Source organism: Rhinoderma darwinii, chromosome 13 (genome assembly GCF_050947455.1).
Source record: "Rhinoderma darwinii isolate aRhiDar2 chromosome 13, aRhiDar2.hap1, whole genome shotgun sequence".
Classification (NCBI taxonomy): Eukaryota; Metazoa; Chordata; class Amphibia; order Anura; family Rhinodermatidae; genus Rhinoderma; species Rhinoderma darwinii.
The window spans coordinates 44,170,914-44,194,316 of NC_134699.1; the positions used below are offsets into that span (position 1 = coordinate 44,170,914).

Sequence of the window (23,403 nt, forward strand, 5' to 3'; positions counted from 1 at the left end):
GATTATAATAGCACCATACACTGTGTCCCTGATTATAATAGTGCCATACACTGTCCCTGATTATAATAGCACCATTCACTGTGTCCCTGCTTATAATAGCGCCATACACTGCAACTAAAATTATAATAGCACCATACACTGTGTCCCTGATTATAATAGCATCATACACTTTGTCCCACACACAGTGTTCCCTGCAGATAGTGCCCCCATAAATCCCCCAGTAGAGAGTGTCCTGCATAGATCTCCCTGTAGAAAGTGCTCTATATAGATACCCCTGTAGATAGTGGCCAACATACAGCCCCCTGTAGATAGTGCCCCACATATAGCCCCCTGTAGATAGTGCCCCACATATAGCCCGCCTGTAGATCGTGCCTCACATATATCTCCCTGTAGATAGCGCTCTACATATAGCCCCCTGTAGATAGCACTCTACATATAGCCCCCTGTAGATAGTGCCCCAAAATATAGCCCTCTGTAGATAGTGACCCACATATCGTGCCACCTGTAGATAGTGCCCCACATATAGCTCCCCTGTAGATAGTGTGCCACATATAGTGCCCCCTGTATATAGTGCCCCACATATAGCCCCCTGTTTATAGTGTCCCACATATAGCCCCCTGTAGATAGTGCCCTACATATAGCCCCCTGTAGATAGCACTCTACATATAGCCCCCTGTAGATTGCACTCTACACATAACCCCTTGTAGATGGTGCCCCACATATAGCCCCCCTATAGATAGCTCCCAAATATAGCCTCCCCTGTAGATTGTGCCCCACATATAGCTCTCCCTGTATATAGTGCCCCACATATAGCCTGCCTGTAGATTGCACTTTACATATAGTCCCCCTGTAGATAGTGGCCCACTTATACCCCCCTGTAGACAGTACCCCACACATAACCCCCTTGTAGATAATGCCCCACATATAGCCTCCCCTGTAGATTGTACCCCACATATAGTCTCCCTGTAGATAGTGTCCCACATATAGCCCCCTGTTGATAGCGCTCTACATATAGCCCCCTGTAGATAGCACTCTACATATATCCCCACACATAACCTCCTTGTAGATAGTGCCCCACATATAGCCTCCCCTGTAGATTGTACCCCACATATAGTCCCCCTGTAGATAGTGTCCCACATATAGCTCCCTGTAGATATTGCCTCATATATCCCGCTGTTGATAGCTCTCTACATATAGCCCCCCTGTAGATAGCACTCTACATATAGCCCCCCCTGTAGATAGTGCCCCACATATAGCCCCCCCTGTAGATAGTGACCCTCATATATCGTCACCTGTAGATTGTGACCCACATATAGTCCCCCTGTTGATAGTGTCACACATATAGCCCCCTGTAGATTGTTCCCCACAAATAGCTCCCGCACTGTAGATAATGACAATTTTAAGTGAACAAAAAACAACTTTACATACTCACCTTGATGCTGTTCCCGCACCGTCCTGTGTCAATGCAGGCTTGCTCTCTTCTGAGCGGGTCTGCAGGGGCTGATCGACACAAGCGGCGTGATGACATCATTGCGCCGCTTGCGTCATTGAAAGGCGCTGATTGGCAGGGCAGAATGACTTGCCCTGTCAATCAGCGCCTTTCAACAATGGAAGCGTCACGATGACATCATCGCACCGCTAGCATCGTTGAATGGCGCTGATTGGCAGGGCAGAATGACTTGCCCTGCCAATCAGTGCCTATCAACAATAGAAGTGTCGCAATTACATCATCGCGCCGCTAGCTTCGTTGAATGGCGCTGATTGGCAGGGCAGACTGACTTAGCCCTGCCAATCAGCGCCTTTCAACAACGGAAGCCACGCGATGATGTCAACGCACCGCTAGCATTGTTGAAAGGCGCTGATTGGCGGGGCAAGTCATTCTGCCCTGACAATGAGCATCATTGTAAGGTGTGGAATGCCCGGCCATTCAGCGCTTATCCATGTAATTGTATCCGCATCCTGTAGATGCAGTTGTAATTAGTGCAGGAGGGGGTGGCGGCGGCTGGTTTCAGTGGCATCGCCGCCCCCTCAGAGAGGCATAAGGCCGACGTCTGAGGCGAGAAGCTCACCTCGTCTCATGGATGGTGCAGCGCTGATTCCAATTGCAGTGGATAAAAGATGATGACAGACTCAGAGATCCAAAGATTATCAAGTCAGCAGACGAAAGGGTACTCATAGAAGTGCTTCAGCCCCTTTGTTCTAGAAACCTTTTGGGAATGACATGCTAGACCACCAATAACATCTTTTGACTTGTCTTAGTAATATGCCGCATTTCCTTGGTTATTTATGTTATACTCACAAAAATACTCTGAGAAAGCTGCCGATGGCATTAAATGGTTAGAAATGGCATAAAAATTTGTGATGCAGAAACACAGTGGTTGAAAACCACTGAGCACCCATTCCTCTCTAAACCCCGAGAATCAGAGATCCCTGGGCCTATAGAGATTTCATCAATATAAAAACTACTTTTTTTTCATATCAAAACACAAAGGAGCACATATATATGCTAGATTTAACCCTTAAAATTATTTAGCAGTGTGACTGTCCTTGACAGGTAAGAGATTTGTTAAGGTTATTAATTAGCTGAGAACTTGGACTCTGAGATTAAGTTAAGGGCCCCTATTAGATAATTTGCTGTAGATTTATGAGGCGCTTCCTGTAATTTATGATTCCTATTTTTATGCTATTGAGTTATGATACTTCCTTTTTAAGACTCTTACAGTAATTATTTTACATGCTCATTAAAATGTCCAGTGTTACTGCAGACTATTGGAAAAACAAGGTAGAAATACAAAGGATGAGTTCTGTAATCTAGACATATTGATAGTTGTTATGAATGTGGACAACATTATAGTATTTTATTATTAAAGAGAACCTTTCACCTGCCCATACATGTCCAGCTGAGTGCAGCATGTAATGGGCAGGGCTTCACAAACACTGTCTCACTTTAAATTTTTTCCGTGGGGCGTGATGTCTTCGCTCTGACACTGTCCAATCAGCTACGGATAGTGTCAGGGCGACTTGCGCTGTGTTCCCTCCCATGAAAACACACACAGACTAGTGGTTCTGCAGAGAGCCCTCTCTCAGTCTGTGTGTTCTCGGGGGACACGCCCTGACACTGTCCGTAGCTGATTGAACAGTGTCAGACGAAGACATCACGCCCCCTTGCCATTTAATTAGATAGAAACGCCCAACTGACAGTTCAGGGGCTTAGTTACATATCGGGCGCCAAATATAACGGCACCATATGTAAATAACGGAGGAAGATAGAATTTTTTTATAAAGTGAGACAGTGTTTCTGAAGCCCTGCCCATTACATGCTGCACTCAGCTGCACATGTATGGGCAGGTGAAAGTTTCTCTTTAACCAGATCCCGCCGCAGCCACTTTTGGACTAAATGACAGAGCCCCATTTTTTAAATCTGACGTGTCAGTTTATGTTATAATAACTTTAGAATGCTTTCCCCAATCCAAGCGATTCTGAGATTGTTTTCTCGTGACACATTAGACTTTATGTCAGGGGTAAAATATGGTCAATAAATGAATTCCTTATTTGTGAAAAAAAAAAAATTTTTGAGAAAATTTGCAATAACTAGCATTTTTCTAAATTTAAATATATCTGCTTGTAAGACAGATGGTTATACCACACAAAATATTTCCTAATTAAAATTTTCCATATGTCTACTTTATGTTGGCATTGTTTTTTGAACTTCCTTTTATTTTTCTAGGACATTACAAGGCTTATAAATTTAGCAGCCATTTCTCACATTCTCAAAAAAATTTCAAAAGCCTATTTTTTTAGGGACCAGTTCAGTTCTGAAGTGACTTTAATGGGGCCTCTATATTAGAAATCCCCATAAATCACCTCATTTTAAAAACGCCACCCCTTAAAGTATTCAAAGCAGGATTTTGAGAGTTTCTTAACCTTTTAGGCATTTCACAGGAATTAAAGCAAAAAGGAGGGGAAATTTGCAAATGTAATTGTTTTTGCAGAAATTCCATTTTAATCCATTTTTTTTCTGTAACACTGAAGGTTTTACCAGAGAAACACAACTCAATATTTATTGCCTAGATTCTGCAGTTTTTAGAAATATCACACATGTGGCGATAGAGTGCTACTGGACTGGAACACAGGCCTTAGAAGCAATGAAGCACCTAGTGTATTTTAGGGCCTTCTTTTTTTCAGATTATATTTTAAGCCCCATGTCAGGTTAGAAGAGGTCTTGCGGTGCCAAAACAAAAGAAACACCCCAAAAAATATCTTATTCTGGAAACTACACCAAACAAGGAATTAATCTAGAGGTGTAGTAAGCATTTTAACCCCACAGTTCTTTCATAAATGTTATTAGAATTGGGCAGTGAAAATGAAAAAGTAAATTTTTTTCCAATAAGATGTAGATTTAGCTCATAATTTTTCAACAAATAAAGGAGAAAAAGCAACACAAAGGAACTTCTCCAGAGTATGGAAATACCCCATATGTGGTCATAAACTGCTGTTTGGGCACACGGCAGGGCTCAGAAGGAAAGGAGCGCCATTTGGCTGTTGGAGCGCAGATTTAGCTGGATTGATTTCTCTGCAATATGTCACATTTGTAATGCCCCTAAGGTACCGGTACCATGGAAACCCCCAAGAATTTACTCCATTTGGGAAACTACACCCCTTGAGGAGTTCATCTAGGGGTGTAGTGAGCATTTTGACCCCACTGGTGTTTCATAGATTTCATTAAAATTGGGCAGTGAAAATGAAAAATAAATTTTTTTTCCAATAAGATGTAGCTTTAGCTACATTTTTTTTCATTTTCTCAACAAATAAAGGTGAAAAAGCACTCGAACATCTGTAAAGCAACTTCTCCAGAGTACGGAAATACCCCATATGTGGTCATAAACTGCTGTTTGGATACACAGCACGGCTCAGAAGGGAAAGGGCGCCATTTGGTTTTTGGAGCTCAGATTTTGTTGGAATCATTCTCAGGTGCCATGACGCATTTGAAGAGCCCCTAAGGTACCAGAACAATGGAAGCATCCATAAAATTACCACATTTTGGAAACTACTCCCCTCAAGGAATTTTTCAAGTGGTATAGTGAGCATTTTGAACCCACAGGTGTTTCATACATTTTAAAATATCCTGAGTGAATTCTTAAATCATAGAGGGCTGCTTTTCAAATCATGGGCCTCATCTCTCGCTCAAGAGGACCGGCTTATCTATACATTACGCATCCCATTTGTGTATTGCTTGATTTCCCCAGTGGAGGTGCTGCAGGGGAATTGAACATATGCTGACTGGTTTTTCCAGTGAAGCAGTGGGCAATGTTTGATGACTACTTTATCTGCCCGCATGCCAAGTATCTTGGGACAGATGGAAATCAGTCTGCCATCCATACTATAAAAATGACAGCTCCTGCTTTCTTCTGGGGAAACCCCTCACCAGATTCCAAGGATCCTCAGTGTCCCAAAGAATCCTGGTAGGAAGACACTGAATTACTATGGTGAAGTGTGTTATTTTTCTAATAGACATTCTATATGTATCGTATTTAATTGCCCCGTTCACTAATGGAATATGGCAATGAAAATAAAGCAGAAACAAAACGGATATAGTAAGATTAGTTATTTTCTTTCTAGATCAACAAACGTTTTACTTAGCAATAAAGGCGCACATAGTGGAAATCAGTAAGTATGATGAAGGAGAGAAGATCATGGGCAATAATTGAGCAAAATAAACGCTAAACTGGGCAAATGAAGGCGTTGTAGAGTCACTGACCAAACTATATCACGTCTTCTTTCTAAATGGTTTCATGTAACAATGGGCAATAATAAACCAAACATGATACTGTTTAAGCTTCCCACGCTCCACTAACATTGAATAATAGTGAGTGTTTGATGCCTTTTTCTACCCTGTTTGTTGAGAGATCTGAGCTATTATCTGGCATTCAGTGAATTGATCTGAGCTATTATCTAGCATTCAGTGAATTGATCTAAGCTATTATCTAGCATTCAGGGAAGAGATCTGAGATATTATCTAGCATTCAGTGATAATTGATGATATGTAAACAGGAAATATGAGGACGAGTTTATTTAACTGACTCGCTGATGTTTGCATAATCAGCAATATTTGCAGTACAAATTCACATCCTTCCTGAACTACTTATGTCTTACAGTATGACGTGAAGCAGGAGTGATTTTATGAAGTCAGTTTGGCACTTGTTTTATTACACATATTGTATATTAATTTTGTGCAGTGACAGACTGCATGGCCCTTTCTCTCCAGTTACACATTTCTCTCCCTTTGGTAAATTACATACCTCTGCTCCGCATATACACCTGTTACATTGCTCCATATTAACCCCTTTATAACCACCTACATTGTTTGGATATCATTGGGGGAGGGGGGTTGTATGGAGCGTGCTCACGGGCTGAGCCCACTCCATATGCTGCAGGTGTTAGCTGTATATTACAGATGACACCCTGCTAAAACTGCTGAGATCAGAGGTAACGTCTATCCCAGCTGTTTAACCACTTAGATGCCAGTCAATTGCAATTGCGGCATCTAAACTGTTAGAAAGAGTGGGGGGGCCCCCTCTGACAGCCGCCGCCCCCCCTTGCCGTGCGTTCACAGGGTGCCAATAGTTGTCATTGCAGCTTGGGGGCTTTCATTAGTCTGCTAGCTTTGTGCTCCTATTATGCCCTGCCAAAGTCGGGGCTTAGTAGTAGTTCGTAAAAAACACAAAATACTAAAACACGTAAGTATTGCAGTATACTATGCAAGCAATGCAATGATTGCTGGTTCAAGTCCCTTAGGGGGCTAAGAAAAAACAGGTAAGTAGTTTTTTTTTTATATATATACAAAAAAAATCATTAAAAACCCTACTTTTCCCATTTCCTCCAAAAATAATGTAATAACAAAAACATAATTGGTATCGCCGCGTCCGTAAAAGTTATAGCAATACCACATTATTGAACGCCATAAAAAAATAAAATAAAAACACAATGGCTGTTTTTTGGTCACCTCGTCTTCCACAAAAGATGGAATAAAAAGTGATTACAAATTCGTATGTACACCAAAAAGGTATCAAAAAAAGAATAAATTAAATAACCCTCACACTGTTCCATTGATGGAAAAATAACAAAGTTCTGGGTCTCAAAATATGGTGACACAAAACGATTAAAAAAAATAAAGAAATAAATAATAAAAAAAATAAAAATATATATATATATATAGTCTCAAGACACTTCAGTAACGTTAATGTGTGTGTATGTGGCTGCACATAGTGATCTCACAAGATCACGATGTCTGAGTACATGAATGGAGAGAAGTGTATGACGCTGATTGGTCACTGATAGGTCACTGATTGGTCAGCGTCATACACTTCTCTTTACAACGCCCACTTCAAAAAGTAAAAACACGCCCAGTTGTCCATTAAGAAATTCATTAGCATAAATCTAATATAGGTCACAACTCCATCAAAATTGATAGTTTTTCTAAATAAAAACCACTGCTGTGATCTACATTACAGCGCCGATCACATTATTTAGGAGATAGGGCACTTATAATGTGGTGACAAAGCCTCTTTAAGGACTTTACATTTTAAGGGGGTCAAAGAATATAGACGTAAATTACCATGGACACTTTTGCTTATTGTTGGCAACAGGACAAAACTAATCATTGGGCAAAGCAGAGACAGTGTCTTAACTCTTTATTATGTGTGTCAAATGAACATGAAGTTTGACCTTTGGAGCTGCCTTATAAGCTATATCAGATAACTGCATAAACAATTGCCTAATAGAAATGCTTAGTTAAGCAGTCGGGGAGTGTACTAAACTTTGGGTAAATGAAGCAAACATTACCTAGTATCTACTGTGGGGTTGCTAGTTGACCTGTGTCCATTAAGGGTTGGTAAAACCGGGTGTCCAGGGGAGGTAAGTAGATGATGTATAATAATTTTTAACGTCAGTTGGTTTCTAGTGTGAATAGATAGGTGTCATGTGTATGGGGATTGTATACCCACTGGACCACTCCGCTGTAACGGAGTAGCAGCTGGTCAAACAAAATGGCAATGACAGTCACTAGGGCGAGAGTACCTGGATAGCTGGCTTGTGCTGGATAATCAGATACTGGCTGGTGCCGGGCTATCGGAAGCTGGCTTGTGCCGGGCTATCGGAAGATAGCTTGTGTCGGACTATCGGAAGCTGGCTTGTGCCCGACTATCGTAAGCTAGCTTGTGCTGGATAACTGGACTTGTCTCAGATACAGGACACGGGAACTGTAGTCATCACGAACACTCGACTTGGCCCGGACACGGATAATGAAGTCGTCTCAGACACTTGACTTGACACGGACACCGGACGCGGATACTGAAGCCGTCATGGACACTGGACTTGACACCGAACACGGATACAGGATACAAAATAACACTAGGGAACCTTTGCAGACCAACACAAGGATAGATACAATATTGCTCAGGCAAAGAGAAAGTGGGCAGAGGACTTCATTGTAGTTTTCATGGGGTGCATGCGACTTTTTGATCAGTTTTTAGTCTATTTTTTAAGAGGTGTGGTGACTAAAAATCAGCAATTCTACTATTGTTTTTTTCTCCCTTTTTTTTTTTACAGTGTTCACTATAAATGACATTCACTTTATTCTGCGGGGCGATAAGATTACGCCGATACCATATGTTTATAGTTTTTTTTATATCTTATGGAGTTTGCACAATAAAATACTTTTTTATAAAAAATCATTTACTTTTTGTGTTACCTTATTCTAAGAGCCATTACTTTTTTATTTTCCTATCAAGAACGCCGATTTTAGTTTTTTTGCGTAACGAACTGTAGTTTCGATCAGTACCATTTTTGGGTACATCCGACTTTTTGATCACTTTTTATTCCATTATTTGCGAGGCAAAAAATATAGTGATTCTGGTATGGTTTATTATTATTTTCTTTTATGGCGTTAACCGCGCGGGATTAATATCGAAACACTTTAGTAGTTCAGGACGTTATGGACACAACGATACCAATTATGTATAGTTTATTTATTTATTTTTTTAATAATAAAGGACTGATAAGGGAAAAAGGGGGATTTTTACTTTTATTACTTTAAAACTTTTATATTTTTTATTTTTACGAAACTTTTTTTAATTGTCCAACTAGGGGCTTGAAGGAAGGAGGCCCTGGTCGCAATTCTAATACACTGCACCACGTGTGTAGTGCAGTGTATTAGAGCTGTCAGCTACTCGCTGACAGCAAGCACAGGGGATCCTGGCTTTGTCAGGACCCACTAGGCTTCCGTAGATGGCATAGCCGGAGGCCATTGTTAGGCCTCCGGTTGCCATAGCAACCATCGCCGCCCGCTATCATGCTTCTGAGGGGTTAATCAGTGGGGATGCCGCAATCGGTCCCCTCTGAATGAGCTGCGGCAACTGCTGTACGAGACAGAAGTTCTCACAGCTCCTGTATGTGCCAGGCTCGCGAACGATGCACTTATCATGACCTAATAGTACGTCAAGTAGTGGGAACGGGTTAAAGAGGGGTTCCAAGTGAGGGGGAAAGGGGTTGTTGAGGTGAGACAAACTCCTTTAATCTTGTTTGTGGTTTATTTTTTCTCTTCAAATGTCATATATGTTTTAGTCTTTTTATAGTTATTTTGTCCATAACTCACCAAAAATGTCCTTTATCAAAGATCACCCCGTAATTTGTAGTTTACCTTTATTTGCATTATTATACAATTTAAAAGGATTTTCACATTTTACAGTAAAGTGAGTCATTAAAGCTTCATCATTCTTTATGTAATACACAGGCAATATCCCTGATACATCAAATGTTTCCGTAATGTAATGCAACAGTCTCTAATGCTCTTATACATGGGTTACTCTAGAAACACTATGGTAGAAACTTTGATTGTAGAAATGTAAAGTTGCACCAGACTGAATGATATCAGCCCTCAACAATTGAGTCAGACATTTATGGAAGGGCTTAGGGCTCCATAATAAAGAACTCTTATAGGGAACCTTTTTGGAAGAAGAGAGGATTTAATGTGTCTTTAAACAATTTCAGATACATTCACAGCTTATTTTTTTTTTATAGAAAATACATGTTGTAGTAAATACATAGCAGGGGTAGCTATTTGCCAGTGTTAATTAAATGGGTGTCACTGGTATTTTAATCACAGTCTAATAACTCTTGCAAACATAGGGAAGCTATGGAAACAATAGTCTGTTCTTTAATGCCTTCTTTAACCTCCTAGTTTTATCTTGATCTTGTTTTGGCATGATACCAGTTGTGCTAGGAAATGACATAGACTTCCAGCAAGCTGGCAACTGCATGCATCCTGTAGAAGATCCCAAATGGAAGACCAATGTTTACTATAGCTATCCACATTGACTCTTCATAGAACTTTAGCTCCAGGTCATTATCAAACTGTGGACGGGCACCAAAGGCAGGCATGATCCAGAACTAGGAAAATAAGACACAATATTGTTAGACAAATTCAGTAAAAAAATTCAGTATTTGTTAAACATCTTTTTGAATAGCCCTTTATAACCTACCCCTGCTCTTTGCTTGGTCAATGACCCCCAGCAATTGTCGTCCCTAATCACAAAGTCTAAATCCTGTCTCTTAGTGTTCTGTGAAATCAAAAAGTTCAAACAGTTGTCTACTCTGGACAACTCCAGTTCATACATATCAAACTAGGATATATGGATTTCATAATGGGAGACATCAGCTGTGAACCCCTCTCCATAGTCAGAAGAGAGAGCCTCTGCAAAGAGCAAATCTTTGACCTGGATCTAATAAGAGTTTAAATATTTTCACCATTGGGGGGTTCGATGGGTAAGGGTTATACAGGAACAGATATTCAAAGTGTAATTGATTTTTGATGCAGAATTTTTTCCTTACTATTGAAAGTATTAATAATCCCTGAATAAATGCTATAATTGGAGAGTTAATTATTAAAGTGCAAGAAAAGAAGCTGGTGTAATAATTGTTGGTGCAGACTGATTAAAGAGGATCTGTCACCAGTTTATCAATTCCCTATCTCCTAACTAATCGAATAGGCGCTATGATGCTGATAACTACAGTGTAATTTTTTTTCCAAAACGTTTTTTATTTGCAAAGTTATGAGCATTTTTCTAAATATGCTAATGTGGCTATACTTGCCAAATGGGAGGTGACACAATCTTTTCACTCTGGGCGGTGTAATGTTTTCTGTATGACGCTGTCCAATGGTCATACAGCTTCTCCCCCTTCCCTGCCCAGCAATACAGCCTGATCATATAGTATACAGCTTCCATTCCCGACTGTGTATTCAACTAGTGATATCTCTGGTTGTTTCACAGCTAGAACTGCGATCCTACTGCTATATGAAAGATAAGAATCTCATTTTTCATATGCCACTAGATTCACAGCCCGAGATATGGCTATTTGAAGTGATCCCCCTTCCCTCAATCTCTCCCACTGTGTGAAGCATCTTCAGAGGTTGTGAGGTAGCGCCACCTCAGGAGAATCGCTTGTGTTGATGCCCTCTTGTCTAGTTTAGCCTCATTTGCATAGTTAGAAAAAAAGCTCATAACTTTTAAAATAATAAACTTTTTGGGACACAATTTTCACCACCATTATCAGTGTGACCTATTAGATTAGCTAAGAGGGCATTACTAAACCAGTGACAGATCCTCTTTAAGTACCTCTCTCTCTCTCTCGCGCTCTCTTTCTATCTTTCTATTTTTCTTTCTTTCTTTTTCTCTCTCTCTCTGATTACCATTACTATCCTTAGGAGATGTAACTTACAATGATGTTGGAGATAAGAAGGAATAAAGAGATCTCCTTCACGGCCTTCCTTCTCCAGTGCGCTCGAGTATTCTTTATGATGGAGTGTGCAATAATCCCATTACAGTTTGAATCCAACTCATGTCCGTGTTCGGCCTCCGATTGATTTGCCTGAGGAATTGTAACTGCTGGATTGATGTAAACTTCATGTTTATCATTATAGGCTATAGAACTATGGGGGTCTGAGTGTTCGCTACTAAACGGTTCTCTATGCAGTCCTTCTATGATGAAGATGTTCTGCAAAGTGTGCTGCACAATCATGAGCAGTGAGTACACCAAATTTAAATGATTAATGAGGTACCCAGGAGAAGTGGCTACAATGGCTATTATTGAGAAATAGGATATACAGTATTTGCCCAGGGCTGCTATTATCAGCAAAGCAACATCAAGGCTCCTTGTAGGGTTCTTGTGACTGTCTGTGTCCCTCTTGTCAAATCTGAAGATGATGGAACCAGCAAGTGAGCCAACAGACATCAGGCTGAGGGCTACAATGTTGAAGATGTAAAACATTTCAAGTGCTTGTGTTTGGAATTTCTCAGATGCTACATTAATCTCATAAACAATGAAGACTCCTAGGCCGGCCACAAGGACCCCAACCCCACAGATGATTCCAACAAAAAGTCTGTGTGGACGAAGGGAATGATGTGTGTGTTGAGAATGGTGGCTCATTACACGGCCCACATTCTTCCACATCACGTAAGACAAGGCTGAAGCAAAGAGGCAATATTCAATATTAAAGGGGTACAGGTAAAAATATCCTGTCTGGAAGGTTTCGCACACTGGAGTATTACAGGCACAGACATCGGATCCTCCACCAGCTGCAACAAAAGAGGTTGTCTTTCTGATTTAAAACAATTTAAAATGGATAAAATATACACATACATTGGAATAAATATCAGTGAACGGTATCTGGTGGCCAGTGGCATAGCTATAGGGGTCGCAGCGGTCGCAATTGCAGTCCCCCACACCACGTCAATTCAAAGTTACTATAGAGGGGCCTATGTAATAAACTATACGGGCCCCTGTTACTATAGTAACGGTATACTTACCCTCCTCGTTCCCGAGCACAGCGCTGCTCTGGACATCTTTCAGCATCATGACGTCACGACGCTATGTGCGCCGCGCACAACTTTGTGACGCTGAAAGGTGTCAGAACCTGTGCTGCACACGGAGCCGAAGAGGAGGGGAAATATCTGAGATCAGGATATACAGGGCACAGTAGACAGTACCACACATGGACCTTGTGTCTAAGCCAACCATGTGGTAGGCTTAGATACAGAGTCCAACAGACAGTATCACACATGAGCCCTGGATCTTAGCCTACCTTGTGGTAGGCTTAGATATAGAGCGCAGTAGACAGTATCACACATAGGCCCTGAATGTATGCCTTCCATGTGGTAGGCTTAGATACAGGACCCAGCAGACAGTATCACATTTGGTGTGATACTGTCTGCTGGGCCCTGTATCTAGGCCCGTATATGGCACTAGGCACTAGCGCTCTGCCAGGGGACAGTGATGTCGGGTGCTCCCCATGGTATACGTTTAACGTATACCTCTGACGGATGCCATACAGTTGCATCTGCCACCCATATGCTCCCAGGCCTAATTCACATCTGCATTGCAGATTCCGCTGAAAATGTGGTGCTATTGTTTCCGGTAAAAACATGGACACCCCGACGGAACCCATTAAAGTCAATGCGTTCCATAAGGCGCCAGTTGTCTCCTTCTCTACTGGCATTTTCGTTGTTTTGCTCCTCTGATGGAGCAGGACAACGGAATGCCGAATGCAGATGTGAACAGGGCCTTACCTGGTTACTAGTATTCATGCACCTATCTTTGAAAGAAGGTGAATGACCACTAATAAGTCCTAGCGCCGGGACTCTTTTGTATCTGCATCAGTACCCACACTAGGTTTATTTAGTGTTGCACACGCCCAATATGTGCCGAAACTCTGGCACATCTCGGATTGATCCTGCGCCCCTTACACGCCTCAGTAAACTAAGCAGTGACAGCTCTAAGCTGTCTTTGTTTAGTTTACATCACGTGGTTTACATCACCGCTTAGAGCTGTCACTGCTTCGTTAACTGTCACGGACCCAGGAAGTTACATAGTTAGTACGGTTGAAAAAACGGTTAACGAGGGTTTTGTGGGTTTTTTATTATTTCAATAAAATATTTTTTCTATATCTTTGTATTCTATTAAAACTTTATTACTACTGCCTTAGTAATGGCTAGTGGTTGAATGATAACATCCATTACTAAGGCGGGGGCTTAGTGTTAGCCGATGCAGAGGCTAACACTAACCACCATTATTACCCATTTATTAACCATATTAACCATTATTACCCCGGTACCCACCGCCACCAGGGGTACCAGGAAGTGCCGGGTGCAATCTAGTACCAAACTATCTGTAGTGATGGTTGAGTATTGGGCGGCCGCAGAAAAAACACAAAAAAATATTAGTAACATAAAAAATCAAAGCAATTATTATACTTACCTTTCCTGGGTCCAGTGCTGGAGCTGAAATGTCTATATCTAAGCCTACCATATAAAGTCTGCTGTGCCACTGTATCTAATCCTATCCATAGCTATATATCACATATCATAGAGGGGAGCGCAAGAAGGACTTTTGCAGCGGGGCCCATATGCCTTTAGCTACGCCCATAGTGACATTCAAGAAGGGAGTGTGGCCAAAAAAATGTTCTGTGCCACCCACTGTCTGTAAAATGAAAATACTTGCTGTCTGTAAGGTTGTCCTATGAGACCATGGGTTTTAGCTGTACACTTAAACCACACAGGAGCCGTATGTTTAGTTCGAAGAATGGGATTGGATCTCATCAGGACAAAGCAGGGAAACCTTTCTCAAAAAGTATTTTGAAATGGTTTTCTTTATTTGTCCTGCTGGGGTATGCGCCCATTCTTGGCACTGGATATACGGCTCCTATATAAAGGTATATTAATGTCATCTGAATGCAGCCTTTGACGCACTTTTGCATTGGAGCACCTACTTGGTAATGTTGCATAATATGTTGCTCCTAGACAAGTAATTTAAAGTGTTGCTATACTTTTGGTGAAGCTACAAATATGTATTTGGGCATCCCAAAAAATAAATTCCATAACCCAATATAATTTCTCCCTATTGCAGAGGAAGGGCTCTTAGGCTGGGTTCACACGAGCACATTAACGTCCGTAATGGACGGACGTATTTCGGCCGGAAGTCCCGGACCGAACTCTGTGCAGGGAGCCGGGCTCCTAGCATCGTAGTTACGTACGACGCTAGGAGTCCCTGCCTCTTCGTGGAACTACTGTCCCGTACTGAAAACATGATTACAGTACGGGACAGTTGTCCTGCAGAGAGGCAGGGACTCCTAGCGTCGTAGATAACTATGATGCTAGGAGCCCGGCTCCCTGCACTGAGTTCGGTCCGGGACTTCCGGCCGAAATACGTCCGTCCATTACGGACGTTAATGTGCTCGTGTGAACCCAGCCTAACAATACAACAGGACAGCTGTATGAGTTCTTATTCCTTGTAACTTCACTGCTGGCCTGTCAGCAGACTACAGACTGTGTTTTGTGTACCCCATTCATAGAATATGGCAACCTGTAATCTGCTGATGCTTAAATTTGAGATTCCCTGCAGCTCTGCATCTAACTATTGAAAAACTTTTGCTGCTAAAAAGTGTGATTCCAGTATTAAAGGGTAACTAAACTTTCAGAAAACTTCTGGCATGTCATAGTGACATGTCAGAAGTTTTGATCGGTGGGGGTCTGAGCACTGAGACCCCTACCAATCGCTAAAATAGAAGTGGCAGAAGAGTTCGGGTGTGCGCTGAGTCGCTTAATTTCTGATTGCCTTTTCTCTGAGAGCCAAGCAATTGGTGTACGGGCGCATAGACTTTCTATTGAGCCCGTACACCAACTGCTCGGCTTTCCGAGAAAAGCCGATCAGAAACAAAGCGGATCAGCGCACACCCTAGCGCTTCTGCCACTTAGTTTTAGGGATCAGTGAGGGAATTCAGTGCTCAGACTCACTGACCAAAACCTCCGACATGTCACTATGAACTGTTAGAAGTTTTTTTGAAAGTTTATTTACCCTTTAAGATCAAATATGTATTTGTGTGGGTTCACCAAAAGTAAAGCAAGACTTTTAAGTTAGTATGTGATAGAAGTGAAAGAAGCACAAGAAAGTGGTACTTTTCTCATAAAGATCTATAGCCTATATATAGTTGTCAGTTTGGCATCAAATGTATATATAACAAAAAGTCTTAAAACGGAGTTGTCTTACCTCTGGCAATCCTGTGACCACCAGATGAATTATTACCACTAGGGGTCTGGTGAAGAGATTCATCTGTGACAGCAGCCATCCAGATTGCTAGATTGGTGCTGAGAGTCAACATGAGGCCACACCTGTAATACAGGCATATGACCATTGAGTGCGGGAGATACATCTTCCACTAGCTAGTTCAAATGTCCTATAATTTATATAAATAGATTTTTACATTTATTATATATTATTGTATATGTATTATTTATATAGAGTTACTTTTATTGGAGATGATTCTGCTAAATTCTGCATTAATTCTTACCTGGTGAGGTTCATGTGACTCTGAACACAGTCTTTGCAGGACACCCAGAGGAAGTACGTCTGTATAGGAAGATCATGCAATCACAAGCTCATTTTGACATCAGCAATGAACTAATGCCAAAGACAAACTAATCAAAATGACTAAGACAAAACTAAATGTATTGATACTACAGGTTTATATGCAAAAAATGCAGGAGGGTTGAGAAAGGGATGATAGATTCAGTTTCACAAATTTTACCTGCAACACCACAAACAGGCCCTGAAAGACTGGATGAACAATTTGGATAGGAGATTCACAATGAGCCAGACTGACTGATTTACCAATCTTCAGCACATCAAGAACCAGAGAGCAAACGCCAAAAACAGCTAGTCCGACTACATAGCAAAATACAAAAAGAGAAGGGGAAATTCAGTAAGCAGCTTGTAATGGTTTTCTATCTAGTGTATTGTGATATAATATTGATCAATATTGTCAAATTTCTATTGACGTATCAATACCTGATTTATTTATCCCTTAAAAGATACTTCATAAATCCTTATTAGAATTTTGATCAGTTGATTTTGTAACTTAGCTGGATTTCTACGGGGATTTTGCATGCAGCCCTTCTAAAATTCTATCTATATTTATGTTTCTCACTTGTTGCCCAGGCTCTACTACTTTTTCTTGCTTCAAGTGTTTCTACCACAGGATCTCCATTAATCGTACCCACCATGATCATCCCCCTATTGGTAAATCTATATTAACATATCTTTATGTTGTAGAGAATCTATGCTTGTCCTTACCTCTCAGCCAAATGGGTCCAGCATGGGAGTCTTTTAGGCTTGTGTTGTGGTCCTTTTTTGCTGTCCAGAGTAGGTAAACAGTCATCCAGCAGCCAGTGAGGCCCATAAGGATGCACAGCAAAGAGAGTACCTCCCGTTCAACCACTGCCACATTATAGAAAGCCCCGCTGCTTACAAGCACAATGGCCAACAGCAGCACATTTAACCCCAGAAGACCAGAGAGCAAGCGACCACCTTTCTTCCACAACACTGGAGGTTCAACAGCAACCAAGGAAATTTGGCCAATACTGATCTTCTCAAACTTGGTGTCGGTTTCCGTGGAAGACAAAGTTGCAGGAGAAATGGTATCAACACGCAGGTCCCCCATTATCAGGTCCTGGAAAATAATTTTACTAGCTTATTTTCTTTCTTCAAATTTTACTTCGAGTTTCCAGGGCTTTACTGACCCTACCACAGTTGTATGTCTGAATCTGGATATTTGTCGAATTGCCCATTATAGAATATGTGGAGTGTCTAGTAGCTCAATATAGAATATGGAAATTGTGTGGACAATTGTTAAACGTTAGTAGACTAAGTAGCAGTATTGATGCATAGCCTCCAAGCAAATATCATGTTAAGTTAACAGTGTGTATATATATATATAAGTTTCTGTGGGGGAGGACTGAAACTCCAAGGGAAAGTGAGAGTTCTTTGTGTTGATATGGATTATTAGGTTTGGTGATCCATTTGCAGCCTATGTGTCATAGAATACTTTGCAGAATGCTGGAGTTTTTTCTCACAGGGTCAGGCCACAGGGACCCACCAGGCACTGTCATCTCTGTATACTTGTACTGAATATTCCTGCAAACAAATTTTCCACTCACTAAGTAACATTACAATCGGCAGCTATAGTGTATTAATAATCGTAAGCACTAAACATTATACTAGCTCTGAAGTTGAATGGTTAAATTAATAAGAGTATATCTAATAGATGTCTCTAGAATTAAACTTTTCTTACCTATTTTCTCTCCCAGAATGCACAGTGGTTTAGTAATTCCTTGATTTTAGCTTCCAGATGAGGAATTGATTCTGTAATCCTGGGCATAAATCGAAGTGGTTCAGTTTCAGGATAATTGATGATTGTCCGCAGGGTTTTGGTCCAATAATGAAGTTCTTTGGTATGGGATTATTTCAGGCAGTAGTTCAGGTTGTACTTCTGTGATTCTCCAGTCAAGGTATCTGCGTTTTATTTATTTTTTAAATTTCCTTCTTTTTGTGATTTTGATTTACCTGCAGAATACCCCTCAGCTCCACATATCATTACCTATTATAGGCTATAAGGGACTTACTGATGACTTTGATGACTTTGAGCTAGATTATCTATTTATACACAATGGACTATTTATGTTTCGATCCCTTGATCTGGGATGAGCTTCCTCTTTTTCTAGATTATACTGTGTTTCTAGGACTGATTTACACACTGTGATAAAAAGACATTATAAACTCTTCATTCTGAGCCCATATAACTTATGATTTAGAGTCCCTAAGATACAAGGAACACACAAGATATCCCACAGCATTGGTATATACGGAAAGTAATGTTTCTTTACTCACAGTGGACCAATTACTGTTCCCCAAATTTCAATCTGTAATCTCTAGGGCTGCTGTAGTTCATTTCATGACACATATACTCTGGGACTCTAAAGTGTTTACAGGACATATAAAATGGTGATAGAACATAATTATATTTCACTGGGAATGGGAATTTAATAGTTACAACGTAACTTTCAATATAAGATTCGTTACACAATTTGTAATAATGATACGATCGTATCGATTGTATCTATACAGATAATTCACTAGTGCTTGCGCACTTTACATTGACACATGTAAAAAGAAAATAATAGGTTCGGATAGGGCAAGGATGAGTTATAAAGTTTTAATGGTTAATACCATCACACTAATATTGGCAGAAGTTTGTCAAATTTTTAGTTACACTTTAAAGAGGCTCTGTCACCAGATTTTGCAACCCCTATCTGCTATTGCAGCAGATCGGCGCTGCAATGTAGATAAGAGTAACGTTTTTATTTTTAAAAAACGAGCATTTTTGGCCAAGTTATGACCATTTTTGTATTTATGCAAATGAGGCTTGCAAAAGTCCAAGTGGGCGTGTTGAAAAGTAAAAGTACAAGTGGGCGTGTATTATGTGCGTACATCGGGGCGTTTTTACTACTTTTACTAGCTGGGCGTTGTGTATAGAAGTATCATCCACTTCTCTTCAGAACGCCCAGCTTCTGGCAGTGCAGACACAGCCGTGTTCTCCAGAGATCACGCTGTGACGTCACTCACAGGTCCTGCATCGTGTCGGACGAGCGAGGACACATCGGCACCAGAGGCTACAGATGATTCTGCAGCAGCATCGGCGTTTGCAGGTAAGTCGATGTAGATACTTACCTGCAAACGCTGATGCTGCTGCAGAATCAACTGTAGCCTCTGGTGCCGATGTGTCCTCGCTCGTCCGACACGATGCAGGACCTGGGGCAGGAAGTGAGTGACGTCACAGCGTGATCTCTCGAGAACACGCTGTGTCTGCACTGCCAGAAGCTGGGTGTTAACAAACAGAAGTGGATGATGCTGATTCGTCAGCATCATACACTCCCATTCCTAACGCCCAGCTAGTAAAAGAAGTAAAAACGCCCAGATGTACACACATAATACACGCCCAGTTGTACTTTTACTGTAAACACACCCAGTTGTACTTTTGCAAGCCTCATTTGCATAAATACAAAAATGGTCATAACTTGGCCAAAAATGCTCATTTTTAAAAAATAAAAACGTTACTGTAATCTACATTGCAGCGCCGATCTGCTGCAAAAGCAGATAGGGGTTGCAAAATCTGGTGACAGAGCCTCTTTAAGTTAGAGGACAATACATTTTGGTTGAAGTGGGGTATTACTTAATTATCACATCTAAATACATTAATGGGGTATTCAAAACAATGGACAAATTACAGAGGGAGTTCAGTATTTTATCTGGTTCCATCTATTTTAACTATTTTCAAGTAATGCAACACGTACGAAGCAACACCTGATAGAAAATCTTTTAAGATTAGTTCTGAGGAACTATTTATAAAATTATATAAAAGGGGGAAAATAAAAGGGGTAAAATCCTTAGTGTACAACGAACCAAGTATGTTTGCAAATAGAGATAGTCCAGTAAGAGCGGATTTAAATAGAAAATTGGGGAAAGATTTGGGGAATGATGATTTAATTACAAGGAGAGAAGCGTTTAAAGGGGTTAATAGTGTGTCACTGAATTTTTCACGTAGATTCTCCGAATTTATGTTGGTGCACCGCTTGTATTATGCTCCTGAACTGTTATATAGAATGGGATGTAGAGAAAATGACACTTGTCCTAGGTGTAATATAGATCAGGCTGATTTGATACATCTGATGTGACGATGCCCGAAATTACATCGATATTTGTTATCAGTAGTTGGAATTATTGAACCTATTTTTGGTATAACTTTGGTGAATTCTCAAGGTTTAATGCTCTTAGAAGATCTCTCAAGATTACCAGGTCTAAAGCAGGTGGACGATTGTGATCTTGAGATACAGTTGTTTCTGGCAAGACTACAAATTCTTAAGAAATGGTTTGTAAAAAATCCACCTGTAGTGATCGAATGTCAGAAAGCAGTATTTACAGTGCTACTTTATGAATGAGCTTACTATATCTCAAAGGGGAGGCACAGGGGCGGATTATAATGAGGGCAATCTGGGTAAGTACCCGGGGCCCAAGGCAATAAGGGGGCCCAATGGAAAAAATTTGATATAAAAATTATTTCCATTTAAAGTTGCGCTGCTGTGCATTGTCTACTTAACTTTATTTCTCATCCAGTGCCCGGCATCTAAATTTAACCCCCGGGCGGCTCACTCAGGGTTTGAGTAAAACGTTGCATTTGCGATTTTACTCTCTGATGATAGGCTGTCCACTTCCCCCGGTCTCCTCCTCCAGCAGCAAGATTCTCCTCCTATCACTACCTTCAGCTCATTCCCGGGCAGAACACAGCAATGATCATTGGTGGGTAAGTGATGGAAACTAAGGCTGGCCAATAGGATGGCTTAATGAAGCATCTCCTGATTCTAACTCCACCCCATATCTCTGCTGCATCCAATGTGAAGTTAAGAGGAGCTTCTAATCCCGCCCACCCTTCTTTCCCGCTCTGGGTCACTCAAGCAGTGATGACGCTGAAGCCTGAAGCGATGTGTGTTCCATCCTGAGTCCTGCCTCTCAGTGCCTCGTCCTTTCCTTCACTGAGCCAAGCCTCAGCGGTGCCCCTACCCTGCAGACAGTACAGCTCAGCAGCACACCAGACATAGCAGACCACAGCGTTTGGACCCCAGTCTCTGCACAGCCGGGACCAGTTACCAGCCTGAGCCTGAAAGGAACATTTAATAGAATCCAGCAGCACACTGCAGCAGGTATGTAAAATGTAAAAAAATGCATGGGGTGTGGGGGGAAATAGCAGCAGCACACAAAATAGTCTGTATGGGGGATGGGAAATAGGAGTAACAGCCCACAAAATAATCTGTAGGGGGGGGGGGGGGGAATAAATAAGAGCAGCACACAAAATAATCTGTATGCGGGATGGGAAATAGGAGCAACAGCCCACAAAATAATTTGTATGGGGGGAATAAATATAAGCGGCACACAAAATAATCTATATGGGGGGATGGGAAATAGCACATTTGTAGTTAAGTGCATTTAAAACTGCATTCAGTTTTGATTTGGTTTTTGGTGCAGTTTTTTATTCTACAGGTGAAACACATTTATGTAACATGTTTCACCTGTAAATTCCATAAATGGCAGTGAAAACCACATCAAAACTGCATGTGACACGGTTCTGGTGCAGCTTTAACTGCACCGTGTAAATGCACCCTTAGCCCTTATTCAAACGTCTGTGTGTTTCCATCAGTAATTGTGGTTGAAAACACATAAGGCCCTGTTCACTCTGAGTTTTTTGCAGGCAGAAAATTTTGCCTGGAAAAATCTGCGCTGGTTTTTTTTAAGTGGTTTTGCACCACACGCGTTTTTTTTTTAGCTATCTCTTCAACAGAAAGATGGAATAACCCCGAGTGTTTTTTTCGGAAAAATGCGTCAAAAATCGCAGCAAAAAACGCTTTTCCTATTGATTTCAATGGGGTTTTTGAGGCCGAAAACACCTCAAGATAGGGCATGTCGTTTCTTTTTCCCGCAAGCATTTTTTTTGCTTGCGGTAAAAAAAAAACGCCTCTACCTCCCATTTAAATCAATGGCCGTCAATTTCGGCCGTTTTTGCCGCGGTTTCCGTGGCAAAAACCGCGGAAAAAAACACAGTGTGAACAGGGCCTAATAGGGGCAAATCTTTCCATTATACTTTATCTGTGTGTAATCTCCTCGTGGTTTGGGCTTATAATCATTGATATGTGAATAAGGCCTAAGGGTGCAACTGATTGTGGTGGTAATCCTTCATTTTTTTGTGATAAACAAGATTTCTGTTTGATTTCTTGTAGGTGTGGAAAAGACAAGCACATACAGTTATCTATGATCTGATTCCTCCTCTTTCAGTTGGCAGCGCTGGAGTTAGTCACTCTATGTACCACCAACACAGTAAGTGGCATTTTAGTACTAAATACATATCCTAAGTGTGAAACAAATATATGACATGTAAACCTAGCCTAATAATCATTGTCCTCTTTTATGATTTATAACCTGTAGATCAGGCATAGAATATTTCCTATTTCTGTTCCATTTCTTGTAGGCGTGGTGTAGAAAAGAAAAGTGCAGACAGTTGTTATCCATGTGATCTTCAAATAACTCGGGACCAGCAAAACCGTAAGTCAAAACACGCACCCGCACACGCACCCTTACATTCCTTTAAATTATTAATTTTGTAAAAATCGAGTTAGAAAATACATAACACTATTGTTAGCCTATACTCTTAGATCATGCATCCAGCAAACAAATCAGGTGCTCAGAAACGAAAAGAGCAGCAGCTGAAAATGCACCATAAAAAAATACATTTCTAAAAAGTTTTTATAGGTGTCATAGATCATCTAATGAGTGGTCTGAGACAACGACTTGGCGCATACAGTGATATATGCTCCAAATTTGGCTTTCTGTCAAATCTGTATAACCTTTCTTCAGTAGACCTTAAAAAAGCTGGAAATAATCTTGTGTGTTCATATCCAGAAGACTTAATGA

At 40.9% G+C, this 23,403-nt stretch overlaps 1 protein-coding gene and 1 long non-coding RNA gene across 2 annotated transcripts; one reads left to right on the forward strand and one right to left on the reverse strand.

Moving 5' to 3' along the window:
- Positions 1-10,098: 10,098 nt before the first annotated feature.
- Positions 10,099-17,548, reverse strand: LOC142665918 (proton channel OTOP2-like). The gene is made up of 6 exons (XM_075845727.1): positions 17,182-17,548; positions 16,637-16,773; positions 16,400-16,458; positions 16,099-16,220; positions 11,776-12,632; positions 10,099-10,446 (listed from the first exon to the last, which is right to left on the reverse strand). The coding sequence occupies exons 1-6, from the start codon at positions 17,546-17,548 to the stop codon at positions 10,276-10,278; spliced, it is 1,713 nt and encodes a 570-aa protein (XP_075701842.1). The 3' UTR covers positions 10,099-10,275.
- Positions 17,549-21,403: 3,855 nt separating this feature from the next.
- LOC142665774 (uncharacterized) lies at positions 21,404-23,034 on the forward strand. The gene is made up of 3 exons (XR_012851567.1): positions 21,404-21,641; positions 22,713-22,809; positions 22,961-23,034. It is a non-coding gene; the product is annotated as an uncharacterized LOC142665774 (long non-coding RNA).
- Positions 23,035-23,403: the final 369 nt, after the last annotated feature.

Bases quoted from the DNA above. Each gene is read 5' to 3' on its own strand.
- LOC142665918 (XM_075845727.1), bottom strand. From the start codon at position 17,548: ATGGGGGACCTGCGTGTTGATACCATTTCTCCTGCAACTTTGTCTTCC. The intron at 16,774-17,181 runs GTAAGGACAAGC...TTTGCTATGTAG, and splicing joins TGGACCCATTTGGCTGAGAG to TCGGACTAGCTGTTTTTGGC. The intron at 16,459-16,636 runs GTAAAATTTGTG...CTTCCTATACAG, and splicing joins GCCTGTTTGTGGTGTTGCAG to ACGTACTTCCTCTGGGTGTC.